The 25,067-nt window shown below is 38.8% G+C and overlaps 8 protein-coding genes across 8 annotated transcripts; 6 read left to right on the top strand and 2 right to left on the bottom strand.

The window, feature by feature from the left end:
- Nucleotides 1-7,143: 7,143 nt before the first annotated feature.
- Nucleotides 7,144-7,398, top strand: BCR41DRAFT_287849 (hypothetical protein; the record flags this gene model as incomplete). The annotated part of the gene is made up of 1 exon (XM_022020299.1): nucleotides 7,144-7,398. A coding segment is annotated over one exon (255 nt), but the record flags the coding sequence as incomplete, so codon positions are not given.
- An 868-nt stretch (nucleotides 7,399-8,266) lies between these two features.
- On the top strand, nucleotides 8,267-8,911 carry BCR41DRAFT_376942 (RNA polymerase, subunit omega/K/RPB6; the record flags this gene model as incomplete). The annotated part of the gene is made up of 3 exons (XM_022027074.1): nucleotides 8,267-8,335; nucleotides 8,465-8,622; nucleotides 8,752-8,911. 3 exons carry the CDS (start codon nucleotides 8,267-8,269, stop codon nucleotides 8,909-8,911), a joined length of 387 nt encoding a protein of 128 aa, XP_021884145.1.
- A 250-nt stretch (nucleotides 8,912-9,161) lies between these two features.
- BCR41DRAFT_384475 (hypothetical protein) lies at nucleotides 9,162-11,745 on the top strand. Its single transcript, XM_022027578.1, has 7 exons — nucleotides 9,162-9,379; nucleotides 9,537-10,145; nucleotides 10,265-10,668; nucleotides 10,779-10,991; nucleotides 11,103-11,190; nucleotides 11,291-11,508; nucleotides 11,608-11,745. The coding sequence occupies exons 1-7, from the start codon at nucleotides 9,220-9,222 to the stop codon at nucleotides 11,707-11,709; spliced, it is 1,794 nt and encodes a 597-aa protein (XP_021884144.1). The 5' UTR covers nucleotides 9,162-9,219; the 3' UTR covers nucleotides 11,710-11,745.
- A 68-nt stretch (nucleotides 11,746-11,813) lies between these two features.
- BCR41DRAFT_301169 (peptidyl-tRNA hydrolase) lies at nucleotides 11,814-12,218 on the bottom strand (the record flags this gene model as incomplete). The annotated part of the gene is made up of 1 exon (XM_022020609.1): nucleotides 11,814-12,218. A coding segment is annotated over one exon (405 nt), but the record flags the coding sequence as incomplete, so codon positions are not given.
- Nucleotides 12,219-12,839: 621 nt separating this feature from the next.
- Nucleotides 12,840-15,791, top strand: BCR41DRAFT_348188 (armadillo-type protein). The gene is made up of 7 exons (XM_022023243.1): nucleotides 12,840-13,006; nucleotides 13,698-13,733; nucleotides 13,875-13,911; nucleotides 14,098-14,250; nucleotides 14,368-14,667; nucleotides 14,784-15,061; nucleotides 15,163-15,791. The coding sequence occupies exons 1-7, from the start codon at nucleotides 12,983-12,985 to the stop codon at nucleotides 15,595-15,597; spliced, it is 1,263 nt and encodes a 420-aa protein (XP_021884142.1). The 5' UTR covers nucleotides 12,840-12,982; the 3' UTR covers nucleotides 15,598-15,791.
- A 962-nt stretch (nucleotides 15,792-16,753) lies between these two features.
- On the top strand, nucleotides 16,754-17,986 carry BCR41DRAFT_419898 (hypothetical protein; the record flags this gene model as incomplete). Its single annotated transcript, XM_022029824.1, has 1 exon — nucleotides 16,754-17,986. One exon carries the CDS (start codon nucleotides 16,754-16,756, stop codon nucleotides 17,984-17,986), a length of 1,233 nt encoding a protein of 410 aa, XP_021884141.1.
- A 1,197-nt stretch (nucleotides 17,987-19,183) lies between these two features.
- BCR41DRAFT_348187 (hypothetical protein) lies at nucleotides 19,184-22,453 on the top strand. The gene is made up of 7 exons (XM_022023242.1): nucleotides 19,184-19,523; nucleotides 19,627-19,823; nucleotides 19,927-20,044; nucleotides 20,140-20,771; nucleotides 20,922-21,218; nucleotides 21,337-21,850; nucleotides 21,942-22,453. The coding sequence occupies exons 1-7, from the start codon at nucleotides 19,193-19,195 to the stop codon at nucleotides 22,415-22,417; spliced, it is 2,565 nt and encodes an 854-aa protein (XP_021884140.1). The 5' UTR covers nucleotides 19,184-19,192; the 3' UTR covers nucleotides 22,418-22,453.
- Nucleotides 22,454-22,566: 113 nt separating this feature from the next.
- On the bottom strand, nucleotides 22,567-25,053 carry BCR41DRAFT_301261 (hypothetical protein; the record flags this gene model as incomplete). The annotated part of the gene is made up of 7 exons (XM_022020614.1): nucleotides 22,567-22,602; nucleotides 22,708-22,796; nucleotides 22,911-23,512; nucleotides 23,604-24,072; nucleotides 24,207-24,331; nucleotides 24,514-24,787; nucleotides 24,930-25,053. 7 exons carry the CDS (start codon nucleotides 25,051-25,053, stop codon nucleotides 22,567-22,569), a joined length of 1,719 nt encoding a protein of 572 aa, XP_021884139.1.
- Between the last annotated feature and the right edge of the window lie 14 nt (nucleotides 25,054-25,067).

The raw sequence follows: 25,067 nt of genomic DNA, 5'->3' as shown, positions 1-25,067 counted from the left end.
TGATAGAAAGGGTCTGCACGTTATATCGAGATGCTTGAATATTTAGTCCAAAGTTTCCGCCTCCCTGTTTGGCTTTCTTTTGGTTATGTGTACTCTTTATTTTATTTTTTTTTAGATCCAAGCCTGTTATTGTTAGGAGAAAGATGCATAAGAACATGTAAAGCAATGCTGAGTACCCCTGGTACTACTAGGAAAGTAGCTCCAATAAGGTATAAGTATAAGGATGTATGGTATAATATATATATAACAATGCAATGATCAGTATGCATTGTGGTTGTTTGTTGAGCAGCAGCAGCAGCAGATCTAAGCTACACAACGCGTCGCCTCACTGTCAAAAGAAAAGAGGAAAAAAGCCTTTTGTGTGCATCCTTTTTTTAGAACGCGTCCGCAAGAACATTTACGTTTAATAAAGGAAAATAGAAAAAAGAAAAAGGAAAAGAAAAAAAAAAAAAAAAAAAAAAAAAAAAGGCTGGTCCAGGTTTCCGCTAAAAAGAAAAGAGTTACATGCATAAAAGGATCCATCCAGACTCAATGATGCTAAACTATTATTAATAATAAAGGGTGGTGTTGTTACGTGTTTTTTTTTATATTTATTTATACATTGTAAATGAATGTTTTCATTGAAGAGAGAAAGAATAAGTGGCGTGGTTGTAACGGATAAAGGAAGTGTCTCATCATGATTAAAAAGAAAAGGGTTATTAGATAAAATATATACATTTTTTTTTTTTCTAAACAAAAATGAAATGAAAATGGATTACAAACACGAATTTGAATTTTATTTTGAATGAAGGAAAAGTTATGCAGTATTATCAAACCATTAGAGGAAAAGAAGGTGTAAAGAGAAAGTTACATCTATCCCTTTTTCTTTCCCTTACTGGCATTTGTTCTGTAATGTTGGGCAGTGAAGTTTCAACGAGGGCGCATTAGTGAGCCTTCCATTAGAGACAAAATGTGTAAACAACAGCATGAGAAACGCGACCACTTGTTTTTTTTTTGGACAAATGCAGGTTTGCAGGTAAACAAAAAAAACTCTTTTTTTGGTCTTTGTGTGTCACAAACACATAACGGTGCATGCAATGATGACAATCACATCTTGGTCGGACCCCCTTTTGTTTCAGGATTTTGGTTTTGAGTTTTTTTTTTTAGTAACACCAAGTCTATTGAATTTAATTCCTAATTCCTAAATTCTAATTTCTAATTCCTAATTGCATTTTAAAAAAATGTAAACACTGCATGCTTTTGTATATATATATATATTTTTTTTATTTTTTATGTGAGCACCAGAAATTTAGGAGGATGACATGTTTTGTGTGGAGGATGGATTACATGCAGCTTGTTTGCTTATTTAGACATGATCAACCCAGGGAACTTTTTTTTTTTTTTTTTTTTTTTTTTTTTTTTTCTGTACAACAACAAGTTTTATCTATTAATAAACTTTGATCATGGCAACTTTTTTTTATATTATTATTATTATTATCGTTATAATTATTATTCCCTTCACACCCACTTTATTTTTGAATAAAGTATAAGGAGGAATAGATAGTCGACGCACAGTGGCGAGGTAGTTGTTAGACATTAAAGTACGATGCAATAACACTGTAGGTCTTGAATACTTTTTATTTACTGAGCTAAAGATATCGTTTGTGATCAAAAAGGAAAAGCTCCAATGCGCACAACTAAAAAAAGAAAAAAAAGTTTGCAGAAAAGTAAGATAGCATGGGAAAAAAAAAAAATAAAATAAAAAAATAAAAATAAAAATAAAAAAGTGCAGTGTATCTGCACAACAGTCAGAAACAAGAACAAGTGGAGAAAAATGTTATGAACTCGTTTAGAGACATTAGAAACCTTCGGTAGCGAACAAAGCACCCAGTAGATTTGTTCCTTAGGTATGGTCAGTGGGGCATGTCTTGATCTGTTGCTGCTCACTTTTGGAGGTTGCTTTGACCTCTTGTTTTTCAAGAGCATTATTTTTACACTTTGAAAGCACTGCATGAGAAGCATCATAGAGATATGATACGAGGGGACATTCTTACCAACCGAGCACAGTGCTCACTTGCATCCGAATTTTTTTTTTTTTTGCTTTGTTGTCATGTGGCCCATGAGCAGTAACAAACAAATTTATGTGACATCAAAAAAAAAAAAAATTATCAAACAGATGCAACGTGGAGAACTCTAATCTGTGACAAATTCCTTTGTAACAAGGAGTGACAGGGAGGAAGAAATTAAATATGAACAATGGGCGATCGCAATGTTTGATGTTTTATTTTGCGTCCATCCCATGAAATCATGAAATTCTCCTCAAACCCCTAAATAAAAAATCAAATTAATAAAACAAATCCCCTGAAAACTTCATCTTTCCTTTTGTTTCATCTTTCTTTATTATTTTTTTTTTATTTATTTATTTTTTTTATTTGTTTTCACTGCTGCACACAAGAAAAAAAAATTTTTTTTTTTTCCTTTTCTTTCTTCCCGTGTGCAACAAGGCAACAAAACAAATAAAAAAAGTTCAGTCTGAATACAAACATATTCAGTATATTTATACTACATATGTCATACATCTCCTTTTTTTTTTACCAACCCTTGCATGCGCATCTTTCGTCATAGGGAATGTATCTTTTTTTTTTTCCTTCTTTCTTTCTTTGGTTTGTTTAAACTAAAGGAACGAAATAAAATACATAGCAATGAAAGTAATGAAAATATCAAGGACAAAAGGCATGTTATTGTAATACGGCATGCATAGCCATTATGCAGTGGAGCAGCGGGCAAAATAAAATTGGTTTGTTCAATTGACCCAACGCGTCGGACGCGCAACCCTAGTCCCTTCTGTCTTTTTTTTTTTTTTTTTTTTTTTTTTGTCATCTTCGGCAACGAAAAAGAAAGTAAAAAAAAAAAAAAAAAAAAAAGTGTCATCAAAAGTATAGTCATTCAACCCCGTTTGCCCTAATTCTAACCAGGTTGGATGGGGATCTCTTTATCTCTCTATCTCTTACATACACACACCCACACACCTTAAAGTTACTGCCGTTTTTCCACTACAATAAAAAAAAGAGTTTGTCGTGGGTACTACTTTGACATATACAGTTAACGATGTTTTTTCCTTTCTCTGTTGTTACAGGTGGAACATTAACAGAAAGGTTCTTTGTTCTCCCGAAAGTTCACATCCGATACTGTTTAAAGAAACACTAATTCTCATCAATCGCACACTGTACGGTACGTACACTCCTCTTTTCTTCTAAAATAGATAAGCTGTGGTGCTCATACTTTCTTTAGCTCGTTCAACGTCCAGTGAACGCTCTTCTAGTAATTTACACTTTTTTGTAGAAAATAAAAAAAAATCGGGGTATCGGGTGTCGTATCAGCGACTCTGTAGATTACCACTCACCTGTCGTCTTCCTTGAACAGGTCGCTAGCAATCAATTGCTTCCAATGAAACGAAAGGAAAAAATAAAAAATAAAAAAGAAAGGTGGAGGTTGTTCTATTTTTACCAACAACTCTACTCTCGAAAACGCTTTGGCATTTGGCATTTACGGCCTATGAAAAAAAAAAAAAAAAAAAAAAAAAAAGATAATCGGCAACAACAAATAACAACAAACAGTTTAGTATATATCGTTTTTATATATATAATACAATAAATTTCTTTAGCTTAGACTAATGGTTTTAAATTTATTCAATACAAATCAATTTTAATCTCTTACAAGTTAGGGTGCTGTGCAAATAAAAAAAAATATAATAAAGAAAAAATATATAATTAAAATGCCACATTTACACATACTCTGTCAAGCAATCAAGCAAGCAAGTAAGCAAGCAAGACTAAAATGAAAAATAGAAAAACGCACCAGGCAGGTGTATATATATATTATATATATATAATATTGTATTGTTTTATTATATATATATTATAATGCACGTACGAGAATAGATAGGAGTCTGATTAAAGAAAGGAACAAGAACGTGAAGCCTAGTACGACAATGTCAACAAAAAGAACAATGAACAATGCAATGGACAAAGAGATGTTAGTATGTTTTTTGCTGTACCATTGGCTGTATGTAACATTTCCGCTTTGTGTTGCAACTTTTTTTTATTTTTTATTTTTTATTTTTTATTTTTTGTTCTGATCAAATGTATACATGGATTAGAGGATCTAAACCGATTGACATGAGGGAAGAAGTAAAAAAAAACAAAAAATTAAACATGCTTTGATGGACTTGCAGCTGAAGTAAAAAAGGATAGGGTTATTTCCGAGAAAATGATTGTCAAATGTCCTCCACCCCTCTTCGCTCGAGAGAGAGATGAACGCAAGGCCGAAAGTGATGAAGCCATACGTATTGTTGTGGGATGTAGCTGCAAGAACAGAAAAAAAAAAATTTTTTTTTTCTCATTGTCAACTGACTAAGGGGGTGGTGGGAAGAACGAAAACGGCTAGGTTAGGTTCACAGGGAGAAAGTAGACTAGAATGGTATTTTTTTTTGTTGTCCTGGGAGGGCGAGGAATAAGGGCGACCCAAGCGCACAACAAGATTTTTTTTTTTTTGTGAGCACTCGCTGCATTTTTCTTGTCCCGCTTTGTATTCTCCTGTGCTTGATAAACAAGCCTACGTATCATGACTGTGCTATTGTCAAGTGAACAGTAGACAAAGAACAAAGGAACCAATGTAGGAAAAAAGGTTGCAGTCAATTAAACTCCTCTGGCAAGTAAGAGCAGGGGTTAATGGAGAATCTAATTGAATGGGAGGACTTTGGTTGGCTGCTTTTGTTGTTTGTGCACTTTTTTCTTCTTCTTTTCTTTCTTTCACAACAAAAAAAAAAAAAAAAAAAAAAACATGGGTAAACGGAGTGGACGAAATAGAAGCCCATCGATTATTGGAAGGCTCAAGTAGAAACTAAACCACTCTTTTACTTTTTCTTTTTTTTTTTTTTTTTTTTTTTTAAAAAAAAAAAAAAAAAAAAAGAGTGTATTGTTAGTCAGTCACCAACCAGGTTAAACAAGCAGTCTAGCTCGTGTACTTTTACATGTACCTGCCACAGCACTCGAAGCTTTTGCAGTTGAACAAAAAAGTTTTCTTGTGTAGCGTTCATAAGAAGGAAAAAAAAAAAAAAAAAAAAAAAGATATCCCAATTCAATCGATATTATAATTCTTATACCCCTGCATGTTCACATTCCACTCAATCCTCCATCTCTTTTTTTTTTTTTTTTTTTTTTTTGTTTTATGGCTCTCATTTTTCTTTGTTTTGCTGTTTCGTCCATCCGAGTCTGGGTGGTTCTGAGCACAACATTGAACACAAACAAAAGTTGCAACAACATCAACAAAAAAAAATCCGCCCATCGTTTTTTTTTTTTTATTTGACAAAAGTAAAAAATTATTATAAAATGTAAAATGTAAAATGTAAAATGTAAAATGTAAAATGTAATCAATAAAATCCAATCAATAAAGTAAAGTAAAATAGAATATGTAACAAATAAATCAAGGCACATGCACACACTAGGTACATGTAAGAAGTAAAAAAGAGAATAATCAATATTTTATTTCGTATTATATTATACAATTATATTATACAATATTTTAGCATTGCACGAGTTGGACCGTGATCATCGGCCAATCGATGCACATCTTGCATAGACTGAGTAAAATAAGAAAGAGCTCAAGCCAGGTTATGTGTGTTATGTGCTTGTCTTATGTGTTTGAATACTTTATTTTATTCTCCTGCCGCACCGTCCTCTAATGGTTGTATAAATATGCACCCTTGTAGGCCAAAGATCCCACTTATTTTCTTCTTTTCTCTCACTTTTCTCCTCACTGCCTCTGCTTCTCCATTCTTTCATTGTCTTTCTAGTATTTTTATTTTCTTTGCTTGTCTTTTCATTGTTCATCTAGCATTACGATTTTTTTTTTCTTTTTCTTTTTTTCTTGTACCTACTATTCTTTGTTATATATAAATCTTGCACTATTCTTTTTTTGTTCAATATACTTACGACTCAAACTCCACACTCTTTTTTTTTTTTTTTTCTTTTTTCCTCTTTTTCTTTTATCTCGAATAACCACGTTTTCTCTTACATATTTTCTACATTCCTCTCTTGATTTTTACATATCCACGCTACATCCATCACGCATCTTTTTTTTCTTTTTTCTATACATATTGTATTCTTTTTATCCATCATGACTTTGACTTGGATCCCTAGCAACGCTGCTCCCTCAACTTTCACAATGATCCCTGCTCACATGCCATCATCAAAACTCTTTACTGCTCCTTCTGCAACCGAGCAAATCCTCACAGCACCAGAATTGCGCTCCATGGGCGGAAATGATCTTGAAAACAATGCCGTTGCAGGTTGCTTCTCCACAGGTGTTCTCCTCCACACATCTAATGATTATAGCAATAACTACATGCAACGCGATGCACAATATCATATCACAGCTCCTCATCCCCATATGCAATATACTCAAAATCAATACTACCGTCACTCCTACCAGGCCACCACGCCCCACCAGCAAGGACTCGATGCCTCTCGCTACATGTATATGACTAATGAGCTGGACCAGGTGATCAATTCCGCCATCGAAATGTCGGCCTCTGCTCGCGGCATCCCCCCTCCTTTCCGGACGAGGAGGACTCTGAGCATGGAAGTGCCTTCAACCGCCTCCATGTCTATGAGCGAATCATACTCCTATGGTAGTTTCTACGGCAATGGTGAGATCTCTGCTCACTCCTTGCCTTGCAGTCCCTCTCCATCATCCCTCGATGCCTCCCCAGTCTGCCAAGCGACCGAGCCAGAGTCCATGCCTAGTTTGATGGTCGATGGTCACCCTCATCCATTCTTCGTACCCATGCATGCCTCGGCCATGGCATCCTCTCCCATCATCAAGACTGAGAATGTTAGCGTAAACAGCTCCCCATCACTCTCGGCTTCCTCCACACCTTCGCCTTCAATGGCTTTCTCTGCATCGTTCTCATCTACGTTCTCATCCCCCTCGTTCTCTCCCGCTTCCGATTGCACCTCGCCCTCCATGCCCTCCAACACAATGAAGGCCCAAAAGATCAAACGTAAGCGTTTCTCGACCGATAGCGTAGCTTCGTGCTCCTCAGTCGAAAGCCAGCAAGAAGTCTCTTCACCAAAGGCCAAGACCGGTTCTTCAGGCATAATCAAAAAGCCCAAACAGCGCTATGTTTGCCACGTTCCCAACTGCAACCGCACCTTCAGCCGTCCTTATAACCTAAAGTCCCATGGTCTCACACACGATGCACACCGTCCACATGCCTGTGCGAAATGTTCAAAGACGTTTGCGCGCATTCACGATCGTGACCGCCACATGAACAGCCACATGACCGAGAAGCCCCACGAATGTATTGTGTGCTTGGGCCGATTTGGTCGACAAGATGCAGTGATCCGACACTTGAAGTTGTCGAACGAGACTAACGCTTGTTCATGGATCCTGAAGGCACACAATATCTCCTTCAGAGATGCAGCTGCCGGTCGTGTCACTCGCGAGGCTTTGGGTGAGGAGAGCAAGATTCGAGAGACACTTGAAGCTTTGGAGGAACATGCACGAAAGGCGAGAGCTACAAGGACATTGGAGTTGATGAGCGCCGCCCTACCTGCCACCTTCTTTCCCACTCCTACCACTCCTCCTGTTTTCAATATGGAGCGTAGCTAAAAAAAAACAAAAAAAAAACCAAGCAAGTTTTGAAGTCAAAAAAAAAAAAGTGAAAAATAATATTTTAGAAAAAAAAAATCAATATTTAGTGTAAATATAATACCCCATAGTAATTCAAAATAACTAAAGACCATTTTAAATACATGCGTATAATTTTGTTTAATTGTTGACTGATATTTTTTAAAAAAAAATCGGGTGTTCAATAATAATTGTTGAGGGATATAAAAAAAAACTCGTGTGTGTTCACAGAGACAACCCCCTTTCTCACAGGGGTCTCAAAAGGTCTCACAGTGACTGGTGAATTATTTCGTAAGCCACATTTTATTAGCCCAAGCTGAAAAAATAAAAATAAAATAAAATGTCCCAGAGTAGTCTTGAGTGGATGCATTCTTTTTTCTCTTCCAACTAAAAAAAAAAAAAACATACAAACGTATTTACAATGGAGGACGATTACGAAGGAGAGGATTACAATGATGGATACCCGTACGTTTATCATGAAGGAGAGATGGGGAGAAAAATTCCTAGTTGGTTTGAATGACTGGAGCATAGTGATGTTGACTCTGACTCACTAATTATTGACTTTTTTTTTTTTTTTTTTTTTTTCCTGTTTAGCATGGAGCCTGAGGAGGAAGAACCTGAAGAGATGGAGCCAGAGCTCATGGAAGAAGAGTTTGATGCAAATGTATGTATTTAACGTTTCTTTTTTTTTTTTTTTTTTTTTTTTTTTTTCCTCTCTTCGTACTACTGAAGCGCAGCAGTTAACAAAAAGATTCTAACTTCAATTGTTTTACTTGTTCTAAATGTTTTACAGGGTAATGTTATTCCAAGGAAAGATAAAGTTGACATCGGAAAACCCACAAACTTTGCACTGCCTCCAAAGGCTGTTGCCAAAGAAGATCGTACCACTACTCCTTACATGACCAAGTATGAACGAGCAAGAGTTTTAGGTGCTCGTGCACTTCAGATCAGGTAATAATAATAATAATAAAAAAGAAAAGAAGCATAATAAAGACGAAAGCACATTGATATATCAATGATTAGTATTTATATTTTTTAATTTAACTCTTTTTTTTTTTTTTTCTTTTTTGCCTTGTTTAGTATGAATGCACCAGTCCTTGTAGATCTGGAGGGCGAAACTGACTCGCTCAACATTGCTATGAAGGAGCTCAACAACAAGATGATCCCTTTGGTCGTTAGAAGATACCTGCCTGACAACACATACGAGGATTGGGAAGTCTCTGAAATGATTTTGCCATAAAAAAAAATCGAAGGAAGGGAGAGTCAAACAAGACAGATATTACTACCGTTTTTTTTTTTTTCTTTTGCGCACTATTATAAACTACATCTACAAAATAAAAACTATTAAAAAAAAGCAAAAAAAAAAAAAAAAAAAACTGAGCTTGATTCTCCAAGTGGAGGCGAATTGCGCGGTAGAAATCTTTGGTCATGTGACTTTAACTACTACTAGAGTCCTTGTCAGTGATGCTCTTTCATTATTGTCTTTTTCATTTCATTTGTTGTAATACGCCACCACATTTTATTCAAAAAAAAAGACATCATTGAAGTATGAGCTTAACATGGGAAGCAGGGGAGGCTGTCTCAATACAGGCGCCGGCTCAATTTAAGAAGCGACCTGGAACACTCTACCTGACCAACCGACGATTGGTATGGGTTCCTCAAGGCGGATTAGCTCCAACAGTGTCTGTAAAGCACGATGATATCAAAGGTGCGAGGAGAATAAAAGAAAAGAGAACAATAAAAAGCGTTAGTACTTCCACAACACCATGCTAAAGTAATCAACTGGAAGAGCTGTCAAAAATTTAGTTTACGACTATGGTTTCATGTAACTTTTTTTTTTTTTTTTCTTTTTTTTAAAAATGTAGGGTTATATGTAAATGCGGAAGGTTCTCAGAAAGTCATGGTTAAAATTGTGGAGATGAGGCCCGACACTAGCCATGGCTTTGTATTTACATCTGGAAACGCTATGAAGGAGCGTAATGATTTTAAAGAGGGCATTTCTGCTGTTCTTGCAGAACGGCAACTTCGCGCCAATGCTAGCGCCGCAGGAACACCAGCAGCTACGGCAGTATCTTCTCCAGCAGCAGGATCGCCTTCCATCTCGGATTCTGGCAGTGCTCCCGGAACGCCCAAGCCATCCGCACAATCACGGATTGGTTCAAGTGGTGGGCCAGTTCGGAAAGGTCTGAATGGGTCAGGTCCGACAGCAGAGCTCAAAATTCGATTTGAATTGCTCAAACAAAATAAAGATTTGGCGAACTTGCATAGGGAGCTAGTGATGGGTAAACATGTATCAGAGGAAGAATTTTGGGAGAGCCGTAAACATTTACTAAGGAATAAGGCAGTGATGGATCAGCAACAGAAAGGTCAATCTTCCGCATGGTTAGACCTGAAACCTGAAACTGGAGAGAGCAATGCCAAGTACATCATGACCCCACAAGTCATCCATTCAGTGTGTCAACAATACCCTTCTAGTAAGTCTTTGCTTTGTGCTGTACTTTGAATACCGTTACAATACTTTAGACATATCTGGATCGCAATGTATTTAACGCAAATATATGTCTGAAAAAAAAAAAAAAAAAAAAAAAAAAAGTCAAACGTGCCTATGACACCTATGTACCAGATAAACTATCAGAAACGGAATTCTGGACACGCTACTTTCAGTCCCGGTTTTTCCACCGTAGTCGTTCAGGACGTGGAGCGAATGAGCCAGATGACGATATTTTCGATAAAGCACTCGAGGAAGATGAAGAAGAAACTAAGAATGCACCAAAGCGGATCAAATTAGACCATATCAATCGACTTGTAGATCTGAGTATGACGGAAGAAGATCATTTTGAATCGTATACGAGTCCAGATAATACAATGGCTGCTGGGAAGACAAAGGAATCAAAAGAAGCCATGCCTCTGATCAGACGCTTCAATCGATATGCACAACGGGTCCTCAATTCGACCGTGGGGCCAAAGAAAACACCAGCAACATCGGAGCCGCTCAATGTATGCCGTGTTGTTGAATGTCCTTTGGCCTTCTATATTAGCCTTATGGTCATTAGGGGCTTTTTTTTAATGTTAAATCTATTGGTACTGTTATCCTGATTTTCCTCTAGATGAGCGGCGTCGAACGAGCCATTGTGTTAGAGGACCTACAAGAACAAAAAGAGGCGTCACGGATAGTACTCGATATTCAGGACACACGACGCTATTTTGAAAGTCAGGGAGGAGATTTGAAAGGCTCTGAAATCGCAGAAGGACAAGATCCTGCTGATATCATTAAAAGGTGCTATGAAGATTTCGTTAATAATGGAATTGAGCTCAACAAGGTACAAATCATATGCAAAGTTGTTCCATCTACCTCTTGAGCTCGTATAGTTTAGGAATGTCGAGATTTTTATGTCAGAGAGTTAACAATGAGGTCTACGATCGGATTACAGCCTTTTCAAATCCCAGAATCAACGTTCGATACTCTTATGAAAAGCGTCAAAGCCAATCGTGCCAAGATGATGCCTCCAAAGGATGGGTGTAAGTGTACCAGATGTTGATAGTGTTGGCTGTATTTTTCCTTCATATGCTTTAACTTTTATTTTTATTTTTTATTTTTATATATATATATATTATTTAGCGCAATTATTGCCCTCACAACTGTACCAAGAAGCTTTATCGTGTCATGCTGCAGGAAACGAAATTTTACGTCATTTTTGGGCATCTACCGGACCGGAAAAGGCAGCAAAACACTCTCGAATGGTCGAGTCACTGAAGAAAATAAGGGATGAGAATATCAAATCACTCATGATCCAAGCTAGTTCACTTGGTGTCGAGTGTTTAGATGCCATGAAGATGGTAAGCTTCAGAGCCTCTGTTGTTTCAAACAATAGCTAGCATTTGTCTACAATGTTTTCTGACACATATATTTTTCAATCCTTCCTTTTCTTCAAATAGATGTTGAAGCCGATGCAGAATGCCATCCAAAAGGCACTCAAGCATGCTGAGATGACGCGTCCGAAACCTGCAGCAACACGAAAGCTAGCATATACACCATAAGCTTTTGGAATCCGATAAAAATTATAAATGTACAATACAATAAACAATAAATAAAGTTTCGTTTGTTTTCTATGATTGTTTAGTTTTTATGCAGTGTCTGGCTTTTAGTAAAGTTTAAGCTTCCCTGTCACACTATTGACGCGACTGACGGGGCCTGGGCCGATTGCGAGTACGGTCATTGATCCAGCCGCGATCTGCGTCCTTCCAGCATCTCGAATACAATTTGCAGCCAATCCAATACTCCGTGCTTGAGCCCGAAGCTGCACCATCTCCTCCTCACTGTCAATCTTGAGGGTGACCTTTGCCTGCCCGCGTGCCTCCCAAGCCCTCAATGTCATGGGGCTCGTCCTTAGCAGATCTTTATAATTGGCAAGCGTGGCATGACAGCATTGTGCGGCAGCCTTGCCTTTACCCATGCCCAAATCTGATCTTATAACCAAAACCATCTTATACTCTTCCCTCGTGTCAAAGTCGATAAGATAGCTCTTATCGTCGTCTTCGTCTTCGTCTTCCTCGTCGTATTCCGAAGAGTCGTCATCATCCTCGTCCTCGACCTCATCCTCATCCTCATCCTTATCCCCGATCTCATTCACTTTAGAGGCCTCATTGAGAAGTCCTGATTGTTTCTTCTTTTCCTTGCCTTTGACAGAGGTGTCGGGGGATTTACTTCGTTTTTTCTAAATTGTTGTACATTATATCAATGTATCATGGATCATGCAACCTGGTGTTGAGCAACTTGGAAAGAATAAAAATAATTTCAGGTACAAACTTTCTTTTTTTAAATGAATTACTAAATATTCTCTTACGAATGCAGTTTGAGAAATTAAGAAGCCTGTCAAGAGGCTAATGGCGCCAGTAGAGAGGACCTGTCCGAGAGTGAAGGTCTTTTCCATGAGATCTGAGGAAAGAGAGAGAAGAAAGAGAGACAAAGACAGAGTGAGGTTTCAATGGGCCAGTCTTTCCCCGGCCCGCAGCAATGCCATAACAAGCCACACGACCCATTTTTTTTATGATACTGAGACTAGTAGGGCATTAGTTGGAGTTGAACCACACAAAACACGCACAGTCCAAAAAAAAAAAAAAGGCAAAAGAGACCCCTCCTTTTTTTTTTTCATTCGATCTCTCTCATCACCACCACACAGCAGACTCATCAGAAATAAAAATAAAAAACTCTATTACAACAGAGTAACACTTTTGGGGAAGAAAGGAAAAAAAAAAAAAAACAAAGACAACCAACACAAAACGTTCATCTCTTTTAACAGCCACCATCTTTATGAGTAGCGCAGCGAACGCCAAGGTAATTTTCTAATGGCTTATTTAATGCCTCAAAAGATGTATTGTTATATCGGCTTTTTCTTCTGTCTCTTTACTCATTGTATGAAAGGAAGAAAAGAGGAATAGAGCATGAAGATGTCCTCGTAACACTGAATGCTGATCATGTAGCATTGTGTGAAGACAAGATGAGTTTATTGAAGGAAAAAAAAAAAAAAAAAAAAAAAAAAAGCCATCGTTTGCAAACATCAACAAGATCGCGACTTGGAGTGTCGATATAATCGGCTTAGAAGCAAAGAGCTTGTATCGTATACTCCATTTAAGGTCGTCAAGTACATGCGCGTGACATTTTTTTGTATTACCATTTCCTGATTTCCTTTTTCACAGTGTATCTTCTGTTCTTGATATAATTCCTCTGTGTTGCATCATCCTTGGTTATCTGTTAAGCTACCAAGTCTGTTCATGTGCTCGGGCCTTTGCGTTCTATTTTTTTTTTCCTCTCACTCTTGTCTTGAAATGCTGTTGGTTGCGCGTGTGTACTTTGTGTGAACAAATTGTGTGCTCAGTGTTATACGTACTGTACTGAACATGGTCCAATTACTCTTGGATTGGAAGAGAGAGGCCAATTTATCATTATCATCATTATTATTGCGATAGTTGAGAATGAAATCGACTAACTTTTTTACTTTTTCTTTTTTTTTTTATAAAAATTCTAGCCCGTCCTTCAAGGTGTCAAGATCAGACCTCGCAAGGTAACAATGACCTACCTAAAGCCATGATCTTAATTAGCGCATTTTATGGATTTGTCCTATGCGATTAGTGTGCTACACGAATTTTGTTATATTAGGCCTTGATACTCACGCAACATTTGTTCTTGACTTTACACATTCTAGGGTGTTCAAAAGGCCACAGCCAAATTCGAGCCCACTGGTAAGTGAGATTAGAAAAATAGCAGAAAGAAAGGGATACAGGTGTTGGATACCCATATATCCTAGACCAATGATAAGTCTAGACGACGATGCCCGCAACAAAGTAGACTGGATGAAGAAAATACCACTAATCAGATGCCTCTCCTTCTGCAAATCTTGACATTCAATTGACGTACAAATCCTATAGTTTTCCGTGACGCATTCATTAGCGTTATCTCGTCCGCTACTCCAGGCAACCTTGACGATCTCTCTACAAAATTGGATGCTGCTGGCAACAATCTTGAGTATAGACGCTACGCTGAGACTCTTTTTGAACTCTTAATCACCGGCCGTCTCCTCGGTAAAATTTTTTTTTTCTTCATTTCATTTATCGAACTCGTCATTTGTGTAGTGTAACTTTTAGAGCTGATCTGTTTACTAATGTTTTGTTTGTTTACTTTAATAATAAACATAACAGCTCCCGGTGGAACTTTTCTCGAGGATGGAACTCCCGCTAGCCCATTCAGCATCTTCCAGGCTCAAGATGATCTTGCTAGCATCAGAAAATACGTGGATGTTTTCCACAAGCTCATGCGCCGCTACAAGTATTTGCAGCGCGGTTTTGAGGATACCTTGACGAACTTGCTCCAATACATCAACAAGTTTTCCCCTGAGGATACCAACAAACTTGCCATGGCCACTGGACTCTTCTGCGCTTCAGGACTTGCCTCTCTGACTGTCTTGACGGTTTTATTCAAGGAGCACTTGGTTAAAGAGGGTAAGCATCATTCATGAATTTACCAAAGCTGTAACCTACTGATCGCTCTACTATTATTTAGAGTCTAATATCCCACATTCAACGTTTTTTTTTTTTTTTTTTTAATAAAAAAAAAGGCCTTTCCCTTCAGTTTGTCACAACTGTCTTCAAGATTTATTTGATCGACCAATCTGTTGATCAGTTTGGTCTCAATCTTTATAAGGTTGGAATGAGCGATCGTCTTTTGGACTTCTTCCCTCCTAATAAGCGTGACGAGGACAGCTTCGCTCGTCATTTTGAGGCCGAGGATATGAAGCAACTCGTTGTCTACCAAAACAAGAAGCAGCTCGTCTTGCGCAAAGAGAGCATCATCGAGAATGTCAAGACTTTCCTGGAAGAGGGCAAGACTGCGGAGGTATTTATACCTTTCTCTTTTTCCCATCAGCACCTATTTTACAGCAGATTAGCACTATTATGAGTTCTAAACTGTTTACCTTTTGTTTATATCAAAAATAGTGCATGACTTTCCTCAAGGCTCAAAGCAAAGAAAGTGGCTTGTCTGAGCCTGAGTTCATCCCCTTGATCTGGACTGGTATTATGGCTTCAGTCGATTGGGGAACGCGTATGGATCAAATCGATGGTCAGATTGTGAAGCAGGTGCAGCAGTATAGCAAATTATTGGGAGCTTTCTGCACCTCACCCAAGACTGAGATTGCATTGTTGCAACATATCCAGGTGAACTTTTACGAAGATGCTCGTTTTATTAAGCAGTTCCGCGCTGTGACTCAGCGTTTGTACAACAATGACGTTCTCTCAGAGAGCGCGATCTTGTACTGGGCGGAGAAGGGAGTTAAGCCTCAAGGAAAAACTGTTTTTATGAAGCAGATGGAGCCCTTCATCCACTGGCTCAAGAATGCAAGTGATGAAGAGGACTCTGAGGAGGAAGAGTAAAACAAAAACAAAAAAAGGGTTTTTTTGACACAGATGCATCCAAACCACATATTCACGGACACACAGGCGCACATTAGTGCGAATATCTTATTTTGAAAAAAAGAAACTAAAATAAAAGAGGGTTCGTTTTGTAACATATTCTTACATACAGACTACACTTTTGAGTTGATGCATAATAAAACTAAAGAGCACACACATTTATATCTATTCTGAATGGTCCCTGGACTTCGATAAACTTGGTAAAGTATCAATTATCAACTGCCAAATGAGAACTGTATGCAAAACATCTTGACCGAAATGTCGGGTTGATCTACTGGCTAGATTTTCGTGATGATGATGGTGCTCGTGCGTCAAGAAGGAGAAATATGATCGAGAAATTTTTTTTAAACTGGCAGTGGTGGCCTTGTTCTACAGATTGCAAGGGGTTCCTCCAAAAAAACTCCAGCTCAACTGCTGTGTCCATCTGTTTTATTGGAACTGTAACATTAAAGGCAACTAGGGCTTGATTTCCGTCCATGTTGCATGAAAAAAATTAGGGTCTAATTGGCCGTTTTTTTAATTTTTGTGGACATGAACATGCCCAACGCTGCATGCTGCATCAACTTTGTTCTCTGTGCTCAAAAAAAAAAAAAAAAGCCCAGAAATGTTTTCTCTGCTTTCTTTGTTTTCTGTGACCAATAAAGTGCCCATGCATGCATGCACTTAAACAATTTTGCAGCCCTACATGTCACATCGAGGGTCGTCATCAATCAGCATTTTTTTAATTATTTGCCCTCATTTTTTTTATTCCTCTCTCTTATCTTCCCATTTTTATTTTATTTTATTTTTTTTATTTTTTTTATTTTTTTTTCTTCCTTCGCAAATGGCAGCATAGAGCTTGTCTTTAATTCTTCCTTTTGTCTTCCCTATCATCATTTTTTTTTTTTTTTTTTTTTTTTTGTCGTCCATTCTTCGATCCTGCCGCCCAAACTTTAAGATCGAAGCTGTATATACTCACTCATCCTTTCGAGAAAAAAAAAATAATAAAATAAAAAAGACATTGACGCTATACTTGACATATATCAACAGCTTCATCGCGTTCATTGTATTCTATTTCCTATTTTTCCTTCCTTTCTTAATTCAAAAAAAAAAAAAAAAAAAAAAAAAAAAAAAAATCATGCCCCGGAGAAACTCCATTACGGCCTCTCTGGACTCTACACAATCGAGGCCAATGCCAGCTATCAAACTGATTCCCGACCTCGAGCTCAGCATTGGTCATAATGTCTCTATCATGTTCTTCAACTGTTGCAAATTCGTCTGGACCTGTATAACGTTTACAATCTCTGTGGAGCTGATCAAGTCCTTAACTTCCCGTCGAATTATACACCAGTCCGGCTTGATAGATGCATTGATGCTTCTGTTGGGGGTCCAGAGTTTTTGTATTCTGGTGTTTATCATTTGGGGTCCATGTTATCTATATCTGGGTCATTTAAAGGACGTGGGTTCAACCCTCAAGATGCCATTACTCACTTTTCGATATGTCCAAGAAGCGAAGAGTAGACATGGATTGACAACTTTGATTGAAAAGAACAACAAGGACAAAGCAGAGGATGAGAATAAAGACAGGGCCAGGAACAGAAACAAGGTGGAGACGAGAGCGGGGGATTGGGATAACGAGGCAATCGAGCTGTTCCAATGTAAAGCTTCAGATAGAGTACGTAATTCAGCCAAGAAAAGAGAAGAGAAGAGAGAAGGAGATAAAGGTACCAACCATACTGCACAAGAGACCGCAGCCAGCTCACACAATGTCGTTGTCTTCCAGGACCAAGTCATGAGATCCATTGCGCAACAAGCACATCTGACGAATTTGAAGTACCCAAATGTAGTGACTGAGGTTACTTTGGCAGTTTTTGTTCATTTGGTGGCAATGGCGTTTTTTTCAATATTCCCTATCAGTAGTATTCATTCATTTCAGCGAGGAGTCGAGGTTTTAAATGAAATGATCTTGGCCAATAGCACGAGCTATAAGAATCATTTGCCGCTGCAGACATTCTCGGATATATGGGATTGCAAAAATATCAAGTCATTGCCCACGGAGATGACGGACATACTGGCAAACACTTCAGTGTGGATCAAGGGCGATAATGCATGTAGACTTCACCGATTAGCTGTAGGACTCGGTATCGTAGATCTGCTAATGATCACAATTGAAAGCATTGTCTGTCTTTCATGCCTCGTGGTGTTGATTTGGTATAACCCACGGATTGTGGCCTGGCGTGCAAAGCGAATTAGGAAACAGGCTCGAAAAACGTGCTCAGATGAGGAAGTGGACGCAGCGCCGGCAACAACGATGGAAGATGCGAGCGACAATGGCGTCGGTATTGGCGCTAGTGTTGACAGGCGATATTAAGGCCCATCGCTTAGAGAATATTGATGTTGTATAATAAGATTGATAGATGAAAATTATAATAACAATAACAACAACAACTCAACAATTCGACAACCCCTCTGTCATCAGCAAAAACAGAAATCATCGTGTAGCTCTAGGTTTACCAGAACATATACCTCAGCAGCACCAAGTGTTATTCCAACCACCTTTGTGATCAGCTACCTGGATATCCTACTTCTGCTTCTTACTCCGCTGGTTCTCAGCCTACTGATGATCAACAAGAGTAGCGGTGGTATTAAGTATTGTAGCGATTGTAGCCGCCTTTGTAAAATTAGATATAATATATAGACTATAAAACATAATCACATATACATAGCAATAAAGTGTATATTCTGAGCTGAGGTAGAAGCAGTAGGGATAGACAACCCGACACCTTGAAGGCTGTAAAGGAAATTGCTTGATGGACGCTTAATATACAATAGTTTGAAGCTTCTCATCGACAGAATATGGCTGAAGAAACTTCGTGCTCAAACATGCTGATTACAACCTTACACGATAAATAAATGGCACGTTAAAGAAGTTGAAAAGTGTTGTTACTTCGTTCTTCATTATGAGATCAAATTCATTTGAGGAGTAACTGTCTCGCGCACTATTTTATTGGTGACACCTTTAAGCTCACTCGTCATTATGGTCCCTATGGAGAAGATGGAATGCTTCTTTATCTCCGCAATGCATTGTGTAGACCCTTTTGCTCCCTTCGTAATGTTTCTTGTCTGAGGCATCCATGAAGGTTGACGTTTTCATCTGTCCCTGTCTCCTTTTGGCTTTGTAAAGCCTTAAGTTATTTGCACTTCCGCCAAGTAGCTGTTAACCATGAGTCCTTTATTAGGCATGGGCTAAACACCTTCGACATCTTGTTGAGGTATCAAGTCTACATGGCTCTTTTTTTTTTTTTTTTTTTTTTTTTTAGTACTACGATCTTATAAGCGCCTTGTCTGCAACATAAAAAGGGGTCAATAAAGGCAATAGGATTGGCTTAAACGCATTGGAGAGAACGAGGTGAAGGTAAAAAGGAGTATGATGGAGGAAGAGAGATATTATTGTGGAGAGAAAAGGTTTGTAGCCTTCAATGAGCTCGGTATCACAGTGGCTGTCACGAATATTAGCTAAAGGTTTACCTTTTATAGATTCTTTCGCTTTTTTTTTTTTTTTTCTTCTCTGCTGGACATGGCTACTGATTGGGATCCTTCATGCGATTATGACTCGCAAACGTTTTCAGAAGATTACAATTTACATGGTGCTTCTGCAAGATCATTAGATCATCCCAGTGTAACTCGCGATGAAATCTATTACGGCCGCTTGAATCTAAAGGATGGTCATAATAACCGAGACGACCTCGACGACACCAGTAGTAGCATCGATAATGCGGACTTGGACTTGATCGCAGATATTGTTGATGGCAAGCCTCCACACCAGAATAACACAGATAAAAGACAGCTGAGGTCTCTGGCTGCCGGTAGTACCACGGGAGTCGTTCATCAAACTGATGATAATTCAGGTACTCCATAGTTTTTTTTTTTTTTTTTTTTTTTTTTTTTTTATCTCAATGGGCGATCGATGGCATTGTATTGAGCTTAGTACCTGAACCCAATTCATATTAGTCGCTTCCATTATGAGATACCTACATGAAGGGTCTCAAGAGGCTATAGGATATCAAGAATCACCCAACTTTGTCCCCGCTCGGTACCGTCATTCAATGTTGGATCAACAAACAGGATTTATGGGCGATGTCAATGAAGACCATTTTGGAGAGTGGCCAAACAGGAACGCTCCAGCGCATCAGCAGGTCAAGCATGCTGTAGGTGTTCTTTCTTTGCTTGTCGACGTTGTTTGTTTCTGTGACATAGGCAATGTAGCCACAACAGCACTGGCACTGAGGTATCTCTCGTTTCAATTATCAGAGTCAAAAAGCCATGCCAAAGCTATCACCCATGCTCAAGCGAACACTGATCCCTATGCGGCAGCCTTCTGAAGGTATGCCGAACCAACCAAAAACTACAAAAACTGTTTCAATGCAAGGTGAGTTTTGATTTATCATCTTGTGTACTTTACTAGAAAAGGCGGAGATCCTTATTTCTCATGTGATATTTGGTATTTGATTTTTGTATCCCCAGAGGCCGTTAAAGCCAGAGTGTCAAGGATCGTCCCCCCAATGAAGAGAGGATCAGCGTCAACATTAACATCAATACCATTACCACAATTGAATCCATCAAAGATAAAAAGTACATCCACTACAGTCACAGAGACAACACCTCCATTGAAACCGATCTTTCGATCAGCAATGAAGGCTTCAAATAACGCCCACAATGTCCATGGCGACCAACCTGCAAGGAGCAAATTGGGCCGACATATCCAATTGCCGACTGAGACCCTTAGTGACAATGATGATCATAGCGATAAAGATCAGGACGAATCGGAGCGGGAAGCTGAAATAGAACAATCTGATCCTGAACATGATAGCAATAGTGACAGCGAAAACCATTCATTCGAGCAGCGTCAGGAGCAAGAGCAGGAGCAGGAGCAGGAGCAGGAGCAGGAGCAGGAGCAGATTGAGAATGAACGTGCTGTACATCTACAAGAAGCAGAAGAGCCAAAAGCGGCGGAGCAATTACAAACCAATAATGATCCTGTTTCAGTGGTTCGGTCCGTCCCTGGACCATCGAGGTTTACGCGCATAACAAAGACTAATTCACCGGTTAAAAAGCAGCATGCCACTATACCCACTCCACAAGACGAAAAAACTGAGGTGGAAAATGTTCAAATAAGAGGGGCAAATTGTCATGAATCTCCTTATTGCTTGAGGTCCTGTAAGTCTATCCATTAACTTTTTTTTCTTTTCTTTTCTTTTCTTTTCTTTTCTTTTCTTTTCTTTTCTTTTCTTTTCTTTTCTTTACAGAAAATTCAAAATACCGTCAAAGAATTGAAGGAAATGCTTAAGAGAGTCGGATTGATGCCGCTTACTTCAACATTAGAGACATCCCTTGATGAGCTTGATGCTAAGCAAATGGAAAGAGGAGGGCTTTGTGAGGCCCTGAACTTGCTGTTGAAATTGGGGCACATGCATGAGAAACAGAAAGAGGTGATTGATCAATTGACGGATCAGATTATTACGGGCGAGTCGGCGCAGCAGCCAGGAGATCCAGATGCCGAGGAGTATATGCAAAACATGGCGCGCGAACTTGAAGATATCAAGGTATTTAGGGGATGACAAGGCTTTTTTTTTTTTTATTTCGTACTATATTTAAAAATTCCAGTGATTACTGGCAGAACTTGGGTTCACGTATTTCTCTGACATTTACATGTAATGATAGTCCGAATTGCGTGAGGCTCAAGAGAGAAATAGAAAGCTTGAGTCTAATACAAAAGAGATGAGCATTGAACTAGAACACTTTCGAAAAGCCAAAGAAGAGAGTATCAGGCAAGCGGCGGTACCAGTACCACAAGCCAAAGCCAAGACAACTGTTGTGGATGCAGAGAGTCAAGTTAGTGGAAATTGGGGTAGCATAGAGGAGCTCTTGTCCCAGCGAGTCATGAGGCACAAGAGCAGCCGCGTCGAGGAGGCAGCGCAGCAGCAGCAGCAACAAGGGCATCGACATTCATCATATATCTTGAGCTCAGCGAAATGGAAAGATCATATTCAGAAAATAGAGCAAGAATTGCAAGCGCTAAAGGCGATTTTAGATCGCCAATCAGAATTAGCTGCCTCATCTGAATCGGAGGCCTTGGAGCAGAAGCTGGATGAGGTACTTTTGGAAAATGTTCGGCTGAAACAAAAGAACAAGGCTCTGATGAAAGACTTTCTTAGTGTTCAGGAAGGAGACTCTGGTAAACAAAAAAAAAAAAAAAAAAAAAGAGGATCCAAGGCTGATATCTTTTTAATATATTAAATGATATTTTACTTTTTTGTCCACGATAGCAGAACATAGAATTCAAGATTCGGGCTACACATCACTTTTGAAGAACATCATGTTAAATTTGGGTGTGGAAAGTCATCAAGACATATTGCCAGCTTTAAGCGAAGTTAAGAGGATTGTGAGGGACCTTCCGAACTTACACCAATTTATTTCTAAAGTTGAGAGGATTATCTGGGAACATGAAATCATGGAGGGAATGGTTAAAATACAAAAGCACCCACGCAGCAATGTAGATGATGCAAATGGGCATTTTGACGCAGAAAAAGGCGGTAGCGGTGAAACAGGAAGGAAAAAAGAACGAGTAAGAGATTGGAAGCCAAAAATCAAGGTTGGAAGGACATGTTCTCAGAGCTACGAAGAAACCTTACAGCGCTTAAAGGAATGGAGCGAACTGTTGGATGTGTTAAATCACGTCGAGTTCGCTGATGGTTCAGATGATACACCTACAACTATACGTCCACCGTCTCGAGGGGAGTAAGCTGTTATGTAAACTAGACTCATTGCAATTCTAGACTATGTAAAACTACTATTTCCTTTTTATTTTATTTTATTTTATTTTTTACCAACAATGTTAATACACAGGATTTTTAAATTTATTGTATTGCAGTGTACATTTTATGTTTATGGTTATGACCAGTTTTCTCCATCGAATCCAGTAAAGCCCTATCAGGGTCAACGAGAATTAGATGTGCAAAAAGAAGTTAGCATTAAAAAGCAATGTCATGTCTCCTATCTACAAACTTTCGTTTTACGGAACAAGGCACTTACTGTAAGCAAAAAAATAGGGAAGAAAGGCTTCTTTTCGATCTGTGAACACCAATTCCATGCAGATGTCAGTCTACCATCGATACAAGATCCTACAGGGTGTAAATATAAAAAGTAAGGTAAACATGTATACAAAAGAAAAGAAAAAAAGAGTGGAATAATCGCACAAAGAAAGGAATAATAAATATATGTGTTCCAATAGATACCTGCAGAGAAAAAGTTATCTGCGCCTGAGCCATCAAAGGCATGACGGAAAAAGTCGCAGACGATGGTCTTTCGGAGATGTGCCACGCCTCCAAAGGTATCGCGGATATAGGTGTAAATCCCTTCATCCTTGGCGATCTCATCAATCTTCTCCAAAGTAAGGATAATGGGGTTCAATATCCTGGCCACCTGGTTGTACTTGTCAATGAACATGAACGCGTTTGGTACATTACTATCACCCAGATGGATTACAGAACTGCCAACCCAGTAACCTGTCTTCTGTTGCGCCTTATGCAGGATAGTATGCATTGCTTTGGAAACTGATGGGCAGCTTTGAAGTCTCTGCAGTCCCTGACCAGTGTCGCGAAGACGGTAGTCATTTTCCAGCATGTCTTTATCAGATAACATCCAAAGATAGAACATTTCATGAGCAATCTCTCGCCATAAATTGAGTGTTTGATTAATGTACCAATACTGTGTCTCATGGTTATGGGTCAATCGAGCACCTTGACGGCCTGATTGGATAGCAAGCGAGAAACCATCCTCAATCGAGGTTGGCTGGAAAAATTGAGTCAAATATTTCAACATCTTATCACAAGGATCGCTATCAGATAATTTAGACGTGAGATGAAGTTAGTGACTAGAGAAGCAAATCATAAAAAAAAAAAATTCCTTTGCTAATATAGTAAATTTACCGGTTGGTCCTCAAGAAGCTGTGATTATCGCCAATGGAGTATAAACAGACTTTAATCTCGTCGGGAGTTAGGTTCTCATTTGCATACTTCCTGCTGAGCGCCTCAATAGCCCGCTCCTTCTTCCTGATTTCCAGTTGGATCTGCTGACGCGACTTACCGTCAGCAATAATTTCCTTAGTGGCATCTGCAACAAGGTCATTCTTCAACAAGTCTAATCCATCTCTCTGCTTTAGATAAGAGTAAACAGTCTTGATGGGAATCACACAGCTGAAGCCAAGAGTGGATTCAATCTCATCCATAGTCGAGTCCATCAATAAATACATAAGCTTTCCGTAAGCGTTACGCATCTTTTCTGGGTTCATGATTTTATGACGACGGCCAATTTCGAAAATGACTTGAAAGAATTCTTCATTCTCTTCAAAGCTCTTATCTGCAAACAGTTCCTGTCCTCTGCGGTAGTCGTTAGCGACTAGTATATTCATGAAGTACAGTCCAGGAATAGAGTGCATGTTACTTGATGTTAATAATAGTATTTATACAGCATCCCGAGATCCATCCATGAATAAGGTTAGTCCTCCTTGACATATCTCCTCTCTTACTCACCGACAAGTCCAGAGATGATAGCACACAAGTCCTTGATCTGATGAATGATACGCTTAGCTTTACTTGTATAAGAAAGGATGTCGACTTTGTCTGTATATTCGCTCACATTCAGGGCAGCCTCAAGTCTAAAGTTTCATTACAATTTGATTAGTTTTGGATCAAGCAGATACGAAAGATGAAATTAAATGGGATGGAACCAAAATTCACAGGAGGAACACAGATGCAACATGGGAAGAATGTTCCGCGACGGAAAATAATAAAAATATCCAAAGTGATCGAATTAACTACGGAATTGTACCGCACTTACAAGCGCAAAAGCTTTCGTTCTGTCAAATCAAGACGCATGGGGATATATTTGGAACGTTCAATAATCCAGTCACCGAATGTGGAGGATCCGCTTGACACAATAACCTTAGATTCTGGTAACTCCAGCAAGGTCTCGTCACTCAAAGAACTACCCTTTGAATTTGAGGTTGACATGCCATTGATTGAAGTGGCAGGTGTAGCAGCGGCCTTGTTGTCGGGTTTAAAGATCTCTTTCTTGATATGGCGAACACGGTTCCCCGTACGGTGAAGCATAGCTGTGTAATTTTTTTAAAAAATCGTTGTGAACGCACGGTTGTATGTTGCATTGTTAACTAAATGAGATCCGAGATGCTCAGAAAATAATTTTCGAATGGTTTAAAAAGTGGCATGGAGCTAATCAGTCGCACAAATGCTTACCATAGCAGACCTCACAAAATTCCTCTGCGCATTGTTCGCATGAGTAAAATGACTCTTGATCCTTGCATTCGACACAGAAGCCCTCGGCAGTAGCCTGAGCTGCAGCCAAGTCCTCATCTATCATCTCCTTTTCTGCTG

The sequence above is a fragment of the Lobosporangium transversale genome (assembly GCF_002105155.1).
Source record: "Lobosporangium transversale strain NRRL 3116 chromosome Unknown BCR41scaffold_7, whole genome shotgun sequence".
Classification (NCBI taxonomy): Eukaryota; Fungi; Mortierellomycota; class Mortierellomycetes; order Mortierellales; family Mortierellaceae; genus Lobosporangium; species Lobosporangium transversale.
This window is presented reverse-complemented; position numbering and strand designations above follow the sequence as displayed.